General features: G+C 38.2%; 1 protein-coding gene across 7 annotated transcripts in view; it reads right to left on the minus strand.

Annotated features, from left to right (window-relative positions):
• Positions 1–16,240, minus strand: part of LRP1B (LDL receptor related protein 1B) — a 1,569,499-nt gene that overhangs the window by 758,452 nt on the left and 794,807 nt on the right. For all 7 annotated transcript variants that reach the window (XM_056534716.1, XM_056534714.1, XM_056534720.1 and 4 more), the window contains 3 exons: positions 6,712–6,934; positions 2,977–3,148; positions 990–1,133 (listed from right to left, as the gene is read on the minus strand). In XM_056534716.1, the coding sequence (XP_056390691.1) occupies positions 990–1,133; positions 2,977–3,148; positions 6,712–6,934 (539 nt within the window). The remainder of the gene's footprint in view (positions 1–989; positions 1,134–2,976; positions 3,149–6,711; positions 6,935–16,240) is intronic.

A 16,240-nucleotide genomic window follows, 5' to 3' on the forward strand; every position in this document is an offset into this window, starting at 1 on the left:
TTGAGGGTCCTGTTTTAGAAAAATTGAGCTCTTATGGCTATAAGGATACATGGGGAAATAAATGAGAACAGAAACTTGGACCTAAAAATACTGTTAAATGATTGATATTGACTTTAAATACCTATTCTGGCATGTAGCTAAATATATGCAGAGCTAAATTGCCAGATATGACATTTGTCTTATGGCAAATATCCACTTTTTTTTAACACAGTGTTGATCGTAGGTCCAACATTTCGTATTATTTAATTCCATAATATATCTTTATAGAGTTGTAGCTCAGTATTTCCGATACAAAGCTTCGGAGCTTAAAGAATATTGTTTAATGATTAACTTCAATGTCAAATCAGTATGCAGTAAGCTCCTTAGCTCCCCCTACTGGTGGGGGATTTGTATCTTTTACCTATGTATCCATGCAGGCAATTTGGAACTTCTGTTTAAGGAAAACTGACAGCTATCAAGAAATATTAAGAAATTAATTTGAATGTTTTTTTTTTTTTTTTATGTAAGGCTATGTTCACACTGTGTTTTTTTCAGGGGTATTTTATATACTGTGTGCCCAGATGAACCCCTTTTCGATAGACTTAAATAGAGTCTAAAATGGACACACATTTTACGATCACATTTGGTTTAAAATAAAGTATGTCTGAAAAAAAAAAAACTGTGTGAACATAGCCTAAAACAAACCAAATATTTTTATGATGTGAAAGTAAGCATTCACGTTAAAATTTAAGAATGTCAAAAATATCCAGCCAGTATCTAATATATTGTTTGTTATTTTTATTTAAAGTGGCTAACTATACTTGCCAATGAATGGACAGAAGTCAAACAGACCACAAGTCATTTGCATCTCTCTATGACTGTATCTTCACATCCTGGCTCATTTCCATTTAAAACATTCTGCAAACATTTGCGCTACGTGCCATCAAACTGTATTTTCTCTCTCTCTGCTGCCTTGTTTTGCCCTAGAATACACTTGATTGTTTACATACTTTTGCAGGACCTTCCATCACTTGCCAGACTAAATCCAGTTTTGCATCGGCAGGTCCTTGTTTTGTAGCTTGATCCGAGCAAACAGATGTGCGAACAGCCCCCCGGCATGCCATCTGGGTTTATTTCACATGCATGGCTCCTGACTGCAAGAAATCATGTCAAACATCACGCGCAAATTGCTTTTTAAAATAAACATTATTTACTTCAGTACGCAAAAGTCACTGACAACAAAATTGATGTTATTTTACCAATGACTGCCTTAACTGTTTGTCATGAATTAAACATAATAATTTCAATAAGAACATTTAGGATCCTTCATTCATCAACTTGTTTATTGCTACAAAGTGGTTAAACATTTTTAAAGTGTCCACCCCATTAAGACAAATTTACATGTGCACATAAATGTGTCTTAACACTTACTATATTTAGTATTTCACATCCTAAAGCAGCAGTTTGGAGGGTGTGAGGTAAACAAACAGTTACAGGACCATATCCTTTATGTGGCTACTTTATACTTGAGTGACTGCTCAGTGGATGTTGTTTTGTAATTTGACTGTAAATATGTATATCTTAAAGGGAATCTGTCATCAGGAATTTTAAGGTATTACAGCAATGATACGTGTATGTAGCATCTCCATTGGTGCCATGTAGAAAAAAAAGTATTTTATTGCTGACCCAAGAGTAAACAAGCCATGTCCTAATTGCAATGCCTCTACCCACTTCCTTTTCCTATCCACCCTACCCCTCTTAGGATGGACAGCTAAGACTCACTATGTCCTAGTGGCGAGATTGCCAGGGCCAGCAGTTGCTTTACAGACTCACCGTATGTGCACCACAATCCCAATGCTGCCCTAGCTGTCAATCAAAGAGGGAGAGCGAGGGGAAAGGGAACGGGTAAAGTAGAGAAAGGGTTGCAATGTGGCTGCCATAGTGATGGACATGTTGGAATGCACTGGTCAGCAACAGAAATAAAGACCTCTTGGGCTGCCAACCACCATAGAGAGTCCAAGTATGGGCTCTAGTACTTGCAGTGAGCTAGGGAAGGAGTACTTCTATTATGCTGTGCAATGGCACTGGCCATGGATGTGGGTGTCTGCACTAGGTACATTTGGGACAAAGTCAGTCCTATATGGTTAACCTGTAAGTGTGTCCGACTATGTGGGGATTTAGAGAGTAGACCCCATTGGACAGTCCTTTAAGCAGCGGGCTTGACCTGGTAGGCAGTGGAGGGTAGGTAAAGTAGGGTCCCTATAAAAAGATTCCAGGTATACTCAACTATGCTCTACCTTTGGCAGAGGAGAAAGGGTGTGGTCTTTAATGAAGCCTTGTGGTGAGAGACAGTGTTGTAAAAATGGGGGAAATGACATCTAAGTCAATGTCTAAATCTGTGGGAAAATACATTTGGGTCCCATGCTTTGAAGTGTGTGTGGTCCTGAGCAACATAACATGGCGTGTAAAAATCGGTGTCTCTTTGAGTGAAAGTAACTACTAAGCTTTTGTGCCATTTTAGATTATTATAACCACCAAGTATACCCAAACAAGAAATTGTTGTAGCTATAGTCATGCATATTGAAAGCTATGGAGAATAGTCTCTGATCACCTGCATACAGCACATTGGTATATACAAAGCCTCTTATCTGTCCCCATTTATGTCAATTTTGTATATTGCTACCAAAATATGTTGCTTTATTTTTTGCATACAAAATGCGGAAACTCCTGTTCTGTTAAAATATTAGCCCAGATGCATCACAGAAGCTGTAAATAACTCCTCTTAAAGCAACAGCCTCACCACCTGTCAACTGTATAGCTACAATGTTTTCAGTATGTGTTAACATCTGCAGGCTGTCGGGGTATACTGGGAGTTGTGATGGTGCACCAGGTGGAGAGCGTCCATAAATTAGCATTTCTATTTATTTCAATAAAGAACATTCTGAAAATTAATTTCAAATTTTGTTATGTTTACCGACTAATCCTTGTGGTGCTTACCTGACGGCTGGGCACGCTTATGATAGATCTTTATACCACGGGCATTCTCCAGGATCAGCAGCGACTGTACATCTGTGTTATTGAATCTGTTCATTTTCAGGATATTGGATGTGTCCAGGTTGGTTGTATACAAATAGTTTTCAAACAAAGATAATCCATACACTTGACTAACCTGCGAAAATAGAATGGGAATTTAAGGTGAAAATTGTTTTGTGATAATTATTTTCTTTAAAAAAAAAAAGCAAAAACAATTAAAAAAAGAATTAGTAAATAAATAAGTAAATAAATAAATAGCAAAATAAATAAATCATTATATAAATATTTGCATATATATTTACAATATATATATATTTTATATATATTCTTGTTAAATTATTTTAGCATTTTACATTTATTTATTTATCTGTTTATTTATCTTTTATTTTATATCATTCAAACTTATCTATAGTTAAAGTTTTATATTTATATTTGACCAACCTTAGTTCTTCTACAATTTAGAGATCCTAATCCGGAACTATAACCTGATCTATTCATATGATGAGAATCATTTATGACCTGGGACTTTTTAATAATCGCCTAGGATAATGTAGGGGAAATTGTATTCCCATCTGCTTTTACACGGACAATACTGTACATTTTCTTACTATTTCATCTGATTATGTCTGCTCTTGTTGGATAGGGAATAAGTGTGTGATTGCATGGGGTCCTACCACTAGGTCTCGAGTCGCACCTTTGTATGGCATGGTGACTTACCCATGCCGGCCACCGGTCAATTAATTGCCTATAAAGGCACAGGAGGTAGCCCAGTGTAGTACTTGGCTATATCTTGTAGCTTTATAGACAATAAATGAAGCTGCAGTGTTCATGTGTAGCTCATTGCTCCATTTTGAGGTGCGACGTGGGTCCCCATTATTGAGATCTTAGGTGTTAAGGCAGTTGAACCCCCTGCAATTGTACACGTATCCCCTATTCTGTCGATAGGCGATAAGTATTATAAGTTGCAACACTTTAACTTATGTTTACTCAATTTGCACTGTATTCAGGAGAGCAGTGTAAGTCTTTGTAAGCCTTATTGAATCCACTTGACAAATATTTCAAATGTTTCCAATACTCATAAACAGATCAATGTATTTACATTTTTGATACATCAGATTTACAATGTTGTGTATAACAATGTCCTTTGTTATTTTTTAAGCATGTCATTAATTTATTATTTCCACGAGACCAGACCCAAATTTAACTGTCGATTCATGGATTCACAGCTTCCTGATATGGAGCATTGTCAACAATTGAAAATGGAACCACTGGAACCACTGGAAATGATGTAAATATTTACTGGTGACTGATCTTACTTTAATAATTTTACTACAAAAAAAAAAAATGAGAAGTCTTATCAAATATTTAGAAAAGTTCAATTTAGGTTTTGAATTATATTCTTGCCGATAGTGGGTATTGCTTTATTTCACTGCACAGATTTTTTTTAATATAAATATTAATTTATTGTTTCAATATTTTTCTTATTTTCTGCTGTCAAAATGCATGTAAGTGAACAGTTGCATTTGCATGTACAATATTTCTTATTGCCAAGGAGCATTGTCAAAACATTTCTGTCATTCCATGTAAGCTAATACACCAACCATTTTTATGACACAAAAATGTTTGCATGCATCTTAAATAATATTCTAAACCCATAGATTAATACCATATGTTTCATGCTGCCAATTTAAAATAAACAAAATAAATATATGTATAAATATGTATTTAAAATCATTGTTAGCTTGCAAGATCCTCAGGCTGAAGATTTGCAAAACAAATTGGGCATTTATGTAATTTTCAAGAGGGAACAAAAAGCAATTTTAATGCCACAAGCCCTTGTTGGTATTTGTTTAACAGTATCCTCATAAATATCTAAGAAGCAAATAATGTAACACTTGTGCCCACATGAAACAGCTGCTAATGACTTCTTCTCATTTGCGGGAAGCACACTACTGGCAGGCTTCTCCATTTAGCTTTTGGAAGAGATAGTAATAGGTTTTTAATTTCATGGCTATCCCTCAGGTTAAGACAATCACACAGAGATTTCGAAATGATTATATTCTCTTTATATAAGTGAAACCTAAGCCCTTTCCATTTTAACTATATTCATATAAGTCAATGGAGGTAGAATTAGAGAAAGAAGAAGATGAAAAATGAAGGAAGAAAAAAGAAAGACACTAAAGAACATTGCAAACAGCAATAAATCTTAATGGGGGTGGGGAACTATTTGTTCAGTTACTAAGTACAGTAATGGGAACAACAATTGCCCCATTTAATCGCAATGGCCTTGAATGTAAAGTTAGATCAACAAAAGTTTTTCCACTAAAGATAGAGACTTTTCCCTGTTTTATAGTCTTTTTATTGTTTTTAAGGCTTACATAATAATAATATTAATAATAATACAATTATTATTATTACTATTATTATTATTATATTTTGCAGGGCTTCACATAACACTTTTTATTTATGAAAACTCAACATGTGTGTGTATATATTTATGTATGGATATTCCAGCATAACTACCAAATGGCTGGAGATATTTGGATCAAACTTGGTACACATGTTACTAATATATAGTAGAGTCAAATCTATGGCATAAGTCTACAGGACTCCTGATCACAGAGATTGCCCAGGACTTTTAAACATCCTGATGACTGTCCCGCATTCAGATGCAGAGAATAGTTAGGTTAGTATAGGATATGAGAACAGGAAATAAGGATGGATAAAAGGACAGGATATGAGGACGCATGCAATCTATAGAGACAAAAAGGCAGAGCTCCTCATAGGACAGTACCGTCTGGTGTACAGTATAGATTAGGCTAAATAGGCGAATAATTAGGCTAATTAGGCTAAATAGCCGAATAATTCCAATGTGCTCACCTTGGTGCGTTGTGTGCCGGACACAACCACAGTATCAACGTATGAGTATAGGGGTGGGATCGGTCAGGGTATGCACCTACCGATATGTTTGTGGTAGGAAAAGAGGAAAAAACAGGAACCGTGTTTCAGCCCAATCCACCATTCAGAGGTAGTTCACCAGTCAAAGGCAAGGTACCATTTGCAATGTAATAAAATGTATTCAGCCAGGTATTGATGCGTTTCAGGGCTCTAGGGCCCCTTCTTCAGAATATTAGGCATCATATTCTGAAGAAGGGGCCCTAGAGCCCTGAAATGCATCAATACCTGGCTAAATAAATGTTATTACATTGCAAATGGTACCTTGTCTTTGACTGGTGAACTACCTCTGAATGGTGGATTGCGCTGAAACCCGGTTCCTGTTTTTTCCTCTTCTCCTACCACAAGGATATGAGGACGGGATATGAAGACAGGAAATGAGGACAGTATACGAGGACGAGATATGAGGATGGGATATGAGAACACAAAATAAGAATGAGATAAGAGGGCAAAGATATGGATGGAATAAGTGAACAGGAAATAAGGAGGGGATATGAGGACAGTATATGAAGATGGGACATGAAAAAGAAATGACAGGATGTGAGGTCAGCAAATGAGGATGAAATATGATGAAGAGAATGTCATTGTTGCTGATTCTCTCCCACAAAGTATAGGTAGGAAGACCAGGCAAGCTGGGTACTCTGCTAGTTAGTATATAAAGAATGCCATTATTTGACCACTAATAATAATTCATGAAGGCTTCTGTCACATAGCTTTTTTCATGTTGTCTAAACATCAACTCACCTCTTGCCCATGTACTATTATGTGCCTGTTCCTTCCTTCATAATCCGCTACTTCAATAGTATCCAGGTAGATATCTGCCCAATATACCAGTCGATTAACAAGATCCAATGCAATTGCAATTGGTTGCTCAATTTTGGAAACAACTATCCTTGTTCTGTTCCCTCCATCCAAGTCACAACGTTCAACTTTAGCCACATTGCCATAATCTGTAAAGAACAGTTTCCTGTGGGGAGGAAAGGCATACATCTTTGTTATGAGAAGTAATAAAATGATAATGCTATGTAATATTACCTGAAGATTAACAGTTACAAGAAACATATACATTACTGTACATATTGTTCATAGTCACATATATGATGGATGCACCCAGAGCATAGAATTTATTTCCACAAAAATATGAATACCGGTATAATATTAGATATAGCAGGTAGACAAGAATAGCATTGTTTCTGTAAAAATAAATCAGACCCATTGAGAAGAGTTTGTTACGATGATGTGAAATGAGCAGATCATATCTTTCCCACTGAACTCCTGCAAAACAACGGACACCTGTCAGAAACATGACAGGTCTGCTGTTTATCACTAGATCCCACTCTGTGACTGAGCTTCTGAACGGAGCTCCAAAGCAGATGTAAATCTGGTCTATTGTAACAAAACCTTTTCACCTATCTCTGCACCGGACAGTACATTTCTGGTGCTGGTGGTTAGTTGTTCTCAAACAATCCACTTTTCTGGAACTGAAGAGAATATCAACACTTAATTGTTGTCGGGAGTGTGGTTGCTCAAACTGAGCCTGTGTCATCAGAAAGTATGTAAGAGTTGTAACATATAGCTGAAACCCTCCTGCAACAGCCAGGGATAGAGTCAATTCTGCAATCACAGCTTTTTAACTGCCTAGATGCCATAGATGATAATGACCACAGCATATAAGTGGTTTCACAAAGAGAATGGAATGCTTGCAGAAGCCCACTGGTGCACCCTCTACAGAATTATAGCTAATGGCTATCATGGCAGCTGGTGGCCTAGTAGGGGCTCCCAATGCTGTCGCAGGTGTGAGGATTTAAGAAAATCAATATAAAACAGAGCAAACCAGCCCTACATGTGCTATTACTCCAATACACCACCAGCAGTGTAAAAAAAATAACAAAAAATGTGCAGATTTATGTGAACCTTTTGGGTTGTGTTTGAGGCAAAACACCCCAACAGGCATTACACAACCAGTTGGCAGGGTGCCACCCGTACTGCCTGAAATCCTGATGGGTTCATCCAGTTGAATCACTGTCAATCCAGTTTCCTGGAACCAAGGAGAATATCAACACTTAATTGGCACTATCCCCGGCAGATGAAAATGTATATGTACAACAGAAGTCATTTTCTTCTTTAAAAGCCATGGTTCCGGCTGGAATTCATTTTGCACACATAGATATTAGACAGCCAGGGATTGCACCAGTGAAGTGTTGATATTCTCCTCAGTTACTGGGAAACTGTATTTACAAATGTAAATAGAAAATGTAAAAGGAAAAAATGTTTACCCCTGTAAAATGGTTTAACATAAACAATACATACATATACCATACACACACCAGAATAACAATATAATAGAGAATTGACACCAAGCCCCACAGATTTCTGTCAGGTGATACGCACCTTCATACTCACTTAAACAACCTTTAATGTGGATGATAACTAGGCTAATGACATGTAAATCACCTAATTTCATATGCATCTGATATACTCTCAAAAGTCAGTCCTTAATATGGTTTGTTGCCCATCTGTGCATTACATAACATTATAAAGAGTTGTTAAAAGGAATCGCACCACACTCATATGAAACAAAGAAGATTGATTGTTTTCAACCTTTAGTACTTAAGAGGTTTTGCAAATCGGTGCATTAGCAGTACTTAAAACCCGTAAAACCCCAGCTCACCCATATCTCAAAGAACATATTGTTGTTCTTAGCAGATTATATAATCTGTAAGCGGCCTCCACGGATTCAAAACTTTGCACATTGCTGTAAACAGTGCAAAGCAATCTAAAAACTATTTAAGAAACCAGTGGAAGGAAATCTCAGTCTTTAAATATAAATTTTCCTTAAATCATACTGTGGATTTGCGATCAATAAGCACAAAAATATTATAACAGAAGTGGAGATGCTGTGAAAGTCTATTTTCTTACTCAGAGTACTCAGTTTAAATGGAACATTTATAGATTAAAAACATATATTTAAACAGATGTTTAAAATATTACAACACCATGGACATCAGAAACATAAAAGGGTTTTCCAGCATAAAGGGTTTTACATAAATATGCCCAGGCTGTGTAGGACCATAAACAAAAGCCTCTACCTACTTCCCTCACTCCCCCCGTAGCCTTTGGTATCTTGTTGCTCGGTGTCTGGTGAACTTCACTTGAAGCAGCAGATAATATATCACATTGCCGCTCAACCAATCACTGGATAAGGCAGGACGCTGATGTGGCCAGAGATTGGCTGAGCTGCATTGTAATGTATTACCTGCAGCACAGCAACAAGATACTAGAGGCATCAGGGGAGTGAGGGAAGTAAGTAGAGGCTGTTTTCATGTTATCACACAGGCTGGAAATATTTATATTTAAAGAAAAAAAAATAAAGAAAAAAAAGATTTTTTTTCTTCCAAGTAACTGCTTTAAACCGCACCTGACATTTCAGGAACCTTTTCAGGATAAACAGCCATGTGTGTGTACATAAGGAGCTGCACTATTTCCAGCCATTACTTGTATATGGTTTTCTCAGAAGATTTCTGCTTTGCAGGCTTCTTCTTTCATTTTCCCTTCTCCCATGTGGGTGGCCAGAGCTTGTGATGTCTCAATATAATGTACACACAGATGAGGAAATCCTGTACTTCTATGTCTCTATACACTGTACACACAGAGGAGGAGATCCTGCACTTCTATATCTCTATACACTGTACACACAGGAGAGATCCTGCACTTCTATGTCTCTATACACTGTACACACAGATGAGGAGATCCTGTACTTCTATGTCTCTATACACTGTACACACAGAGGAGGGGATCTTGTACTTCTATATCTCTATACACTGTACACACAGGAGAGATCCTGCACTTCTATGTCTCTATACACTGTACACACAGATGAGGAGATCCTGTACTTCTATGTCTCTATACACTGTACACACAGAGGAGGGGATCTTGTACTTCTATATCTCTATACACTGTACACAGAGAAGGAGATCCTGCACTTCTATATCTCTATACACTGTACACAGAGGAAGAGATCCTGCACTTCTATATCTCTATACACTGTACACACAGAGGAGGAGATCCTGCACTTCTATACCTCTATACACTGTACACAGAGGAGGAGATCCTGCACTTCTATGTCTCTATACACTGTACACACAGATGAGGGGATCTTATACTTCTATATCTCAATACACTGTACACACAGAGGAGGAGATCCTGTACTTCTATGTCTATATACACTGTACACACAGAGGAGGAGATCCTGCACTTCTATATCTCTATACACTGTACACACAGAGGAGGAGATCCTGCACTTCTATATCTCTATACACTGTACACACAGAGGAGGGGATCTTATACTTCTATATCTCAATACACTGTACACACAGAGGAGGAGATCCTGTACTTCTATGTCTATATACACTGTACACACAGGGGAGGAGATCCTGCACTTCTATGTCTCTATACACTGTACACAGAGGAGGAGATCCTGCACTTCTATGTTTCTATACACTGTACACACAGAGGAGGAGATTCTGTACTTCTATGTCTCTATACACTGTACACACAGAGGAGGAGATCCTGCACTTCTATGTCTCTATACACTGTACACACAGAGGAGGAGATCCTGTACTTCTATGTCTCTATACACTGTACACACAGAGGAGGAGATCCTGCACTTCTATGTCTCTATACACTGTACACACAGGGGAGGAGATCCTGCACTTCTATGTCTATATACACTGTACACACAGGGGAGGAGATCCTGCACTTCTATATCTCTATACACTGTACACACAGAGGAGGAGATCCTGTACTTCTATATCTCTATACACTGTACACACAGAGGAGGAGATCCTGCACTTCTATATCTCTATACACTGTACACACAGAGGAGGGGATCTTATACTTCTATATCTCAATACACTGTACACACAGAGGAGGAGATACTGTACTTCTATGTCTATATACACTGTACACACAGGGGAGGAGATCCTGCACTTCTATGTCTCTATACACTGTACACAGAGGAGGAGATCCTGCACTTCTATATCTCTATACACTGTACACAGAGGAGGAGATCCTGTACTTCTATGTCTCTATACACTGTACACACAGAGGAGGAGATCCTGTACTTCTATGTCTCTATACACTGTACACACAGAGGAGGAGATCTTATACTTCTATATCTCAATACACTGTACATACAGAGGAGGAGATACTGTACTTCTATGTCTATATACACTGTACACACAGGGGAGGAGATCCTGCACTTCTATATCTCTATACACTGTACACACAGAGGAGGAGATCCTGCACTTCTATATCTCTATACACTGTACACACAGAGGAGGGGATCTTATACTTCTATATCTCAATACACTGTACATACAGAGGAGGAGATACTGTACTTCTATGTCTATATACACTGTACACACAGGGGAGGAGATCCTGCACTTCTATGTCTCTATACACTGTACACAGAGGAGGAGATCCTGCACTTCTATATCTCTATACACTGTACACAGAGGAGGAGATCCTGTACTTCTATGTCTCTATACACTGTACACACAGAGGAGGAGATCCTGTACTTCTATGTCTCTATACACTGTACACACAGAGGAGGAGATCCTGTACTTCTATGTCTCTATACACTGTACACACAGAGGAGGAGATCCTGCACTTCTATGTCTCTATACATGTTTGATGACTTGTGGCAAACCCCACAAAAATGGGAATGCACTGTAATTTAATAACTTATGGTGTCCTGATCACACACATTTTTACAATTTCTTGATTTCTATATATGTGGATTCATAGAGGGACATTTATCACTGTTGTTTTGGTAAGCTAGTTCTGTAGTCTTTTTTTTTGCTTTGGTTTTGCTTATGGGTGACATATTTATCACACTAGGTTGTTAAATTTGGTTCACATGAGTAAAAAAAACAAATAAATCACTCTTGAATACCATCTTTTAGCACATATGAGCAAAAACCAATAAATGACTTCAGAACACCACTTTGTAACCCCACCTCACAGCTGTGGAAAAAAAATAAAATAAAAAAAAAAATATATATATATATATATATATATATATATATAGATGCAAATCATAAAATGTTGCAGTATCTTGTAATACCTTTTTTATTGGACTAACAGCATTTTGTAGAGACAAGCTTTCGGGATTCCTCCCTTTATCAAATGAGATTTGCTTTGGACTTGATAAAGGGAGGAATCCCGAAAGCTTGTCTCTACAAAATGCTGTTAGTCCAATAAAAGAGGTATTACAAGACACTGCAACATTTTATGATTTGCATCTGCATCACTGGACTAATACGGCTACTCAAATTTACTATGTATATATATATATATATATATATATATATATATATATATATATATATACATACATATGAATAACACTGATTCAAAGGATATAGGTCTCACAAATGGTACAAAAATATCAAAAATAGAAAAGTAGGGAACCTTTTAAAATGTCAATATTTTATTTCATTATATTTAAAAAATGAAAAAATAGAAAAATCACACCATGTGAAAAAACTGTATCAAAACTATGTTATATTGCCGCCGCCATATGCTAGTATCTTTTAGAGCGCTCTCCTCTCCGCACTGTTCACTGCAGATGAGCGCCTTGACATTTAAGCCAGAGTCTTTAAATATTCACCGTTATATGTCACAGTTCACACCTTGTATTTGGCTCATCAAAGCCGCAACAAAATTTTTTTCAAACACAGCAATTTTTACCAATGTGGCTGATAATTGTTCACTGCATACGGTGCTATTGTATTGCTGTTATTTTAATTAGTAGTGCGCTACATCAGATGTTCCCTTTGGTGAAACAAGTCTGTGTGAACATACTTTAGCCTTTTTTATATATATATATATATATATATATATATATATATGTATGTCCACGTTTTTTTAAGGTGCTGGATGTGCCTCATCACTTGGTATATTGCACATGATCCATAGGTATTGCACCAGGTTTAGTTATCCAAAGTGCCAAAGATGCCTTGTCATCTATTGCATTGTGTCCATTAGTATTGCACAAAGTCCAATAGGCCTATTGTCTGCATGTACATCAGTACCTTATTGGTTTTTGCTCAACTCCCATTCATATATTTCACATAATCCCAAATATGCATTAATAGGTGTTCAACATTTTTGCATTTGCAGCCGGGTTAATGGTTTGATTATGCAACCATTGATAGACAAGGTCCCTTTAAACTTTACATATTATTGCACTGTCCCTTAGGGTTCCTCAATAGCACATATGTTAAGATAAACATGATGGCAGTAGTAAATAGAGGATACTATGGAGAAAAACCTGATATCTTCTCCTTGTGTTTGTTCACACTGGTCCTCTGCAGGATATCGGTTCGACATGTTTCCTTCAGCCTTTAATTCATCAGGAACCGTACTTAGGCTTTCTTAATATTGTTCCGGCATCTCCTTTCTTTTTACTTGTGGAATAAGCTGTGCATGACTGTGATGGTGACCGCATGCTGGGAGTTGTAGTCATGCAATGGCAGGCTGGTGTCAACCAAGGGACGCTTGTTACTCACTTGCACATCTCCTGCCCTTCCTGCCGCACAGCTAAAACTCCCAGCATGCGCTCACAGTAAGGACATGCAGAGAGTTGTAGTCGTGCAATACGGACAGGAGATGTGCTTGTCACCCGCCACATGACTACAACTCCCAGCATTCCCATACTGTAAGGCATGCTGGGAGTTTTAGTCGTGCGGCGGGGGCAAGTGACAAGCTTGTCAGGGCTTGATTGTCTGCCCACCCTCCCGTTCCGAGCTTCTATAACTCCCATCATGCCCTTACAGTAGGGACATGCTGAGAGTTGTAGTCACGCGGTGCAGAAGATGTGTGGGTGGGTGACAAGCTTGTCACCCGCCCGCCCCCGTGCAACTACAACTCCAAGCATTTCCTTACTGTAAGGGCATGGTGAGAGTTGTAGTTGCATGGTGCGGGGCAAAAGATGTGCGGGCGGGTGACAAGCTTGTGTCCGGCCCCAGCATCTTCCACCTAACCATGCAACTCCCAGCATGTCCTTACTGTAATTGCTGGGAGACTTAGTCGTGACATAGAAGCAAGGGATGCGGACAGCACTGTGCTCTGCTCTCTGGCTTCCCAGCATGGAAAATTAAGTTATGGCACTGTAACTTCCTATTTCCCGATGGCAGCTGTGATTGGCCAGGCGGTACAGGCCAATCACGGGTGCACCCGGGAAATATGAAATTACAGTGCCATAATTTCACATTCCTGTTGGCCGGCTCTGCTCCCCAGCCACCTGCCTGTATCTACGACCTGTCGGCAAGCTGTTGGATATATAACTCCCAGCATGTCCTCACTGTAAGGGCACGCTGGGAGTTGTAGTCCTGCAATGCAATCAGGTGGCCGGAGAGTGGCCGCACAAAAGTCTTAGACTTTTTTTTGCCTACATGTGACTTTTGCACTTGATAAATTCCCGACCACTAAAAAGTGAAAACTGAAAATTGTTTAGGTAGGGCTGATTGGTATTTTTTGCTTACCCACAAAAATCACACAAAAAAATTGCTTAGGCGCACATGTAACTTTTGAAAGCAAAAAAAAAAAAAAAAACTTCCCCTTGATAAACGTCCCTCATAGTTTTTATGACAATTCAGGGAATCAGTCAGATAGGAGTTAACTTAATGTTAATAATTAGCCATTTTAGGTGATGGGCAGAATTATACAGGCAGGGGAGTGTGTATTAGGCATACATGACCCTCAATGTAACATATCCACACCCCCTGACTGTATAATCCCGCCCTTCACCTGAAAGTCACTCCCATTAATAAAATAAAGTTTACACCCATATGACAAATTTTCCAAATTATCAGACAAACTATAAACCCTCATATCTCAGGAAGAGAAGGGTGTATAAAGAAACTGTAAAAAGGTTTGTGATCAGGACACCCTAAGATGTTTAATGATATTGTAGTCTCCTTTGTTGGGGGTGGGCCACAGGTTCTCTTTAAAGGTGGCTGCTGAAGATTAGAAAGGACAGTATTCTCCCTCTCTTGGTCTATATTAGGGACATCAGAGTTCTACTTCTAAGAAAATAATCTTCATTCAAGTTTTCTTTGGAGACAAACTAGGTCACCATGACACGTGTGACCATTTCAGGCAGCAGCTGAAGACACGTTCAGGCCCGACCTTGAATCTGGGTCTTTTTCAGACACAATAATCCCCCTTGTTAAATACTTAAGGTATGCGGCAATTATCACCCGAGTAATGACGGCTGTGATTGTAAACGATAGAAAAATAATGACGGATCTGTCTCTAAAACAGATTATTATTCTTTTCACTATGTGATAACAAAACAACCTTGATGCATATTATTTAAATGTGCAGATATTCTCATTCTCTTCTTGCCGTAATTGCAGAGTATATTTCCTTCACATCTGAAATAAAATGATTAAAGCTCTGAAAGTAATCCTGCAAACTGCTTCGCTCAACAGTTATCACATTCATCCTTGGTTAATTTGGCACTCTGTCTAAATACATGAAATGCACTTCAAGTTAAGCCGCATAATCAGCTTGAGATATTTGGTTTTTTACAGAAGCCAGAAGCATTTATCATTATTTTTTTTTATCTTCTGATACAAATAATTATTTTTTTCCCAATTTTTCTTCCTTTATGTATTTTATATACTTTATTGTATTTACTAGATCCTTGTCATGATAGTCTTTTACCGGTGGAGATGTATTTAAAGTTGCAACTAAACAGTGAGTATTGTACTTGATATGCTGAATTCATCTTAGGTTTTTGTCAATATTTATATCAATGGTTTAAAAAGTGTCAAGTAAAACTATACTAAGAATGTATAAAAGATAATATTTTTGGCTCTCACTTATAGTTGTGCCCTCCCTTACCTTTCCTCATGGCTCCACACATCTCAAAAGCTTTGTTGGGAAATTACTAATTTAACAAAAGAAAAAACACAATATTAAGATGGTCTGTCAGGAGAGGTAACATATTTTTCGCCCTATAGGACGCACCGGCATATAAGACGCACCCAATTTTAAAGGTTCAAAACCTAGAAAAAAAGATTCTGAACCCAACAGTGATCTTCAACCTGTGGACCTCCAGTTGTTGCAAAACTACAACTCTCAGCATGCCCGGACATGCCCAGACAGCCACTGGATAGGAGGTAATACTCACGTGTCCCCGCCGCTCCGGATCCGTCACCACTGCCCTGGATGTTGCTCCATGGCTGTTTCCGCATCCCCG

This window comes from Hyla sarda, chromosome 8 (genome assembly GCF_029499605.1).
Source record: "Hyla sarda isolate aHylSar1 chromosome 8, aHylSar1.hap1, whole genome shotgun sequence".
Lineage (NCBI taxonomy): Eukaryota > Metazoa > Chordata > Amphibia > Anura > Hylidae > Hyla > Hyla sarda.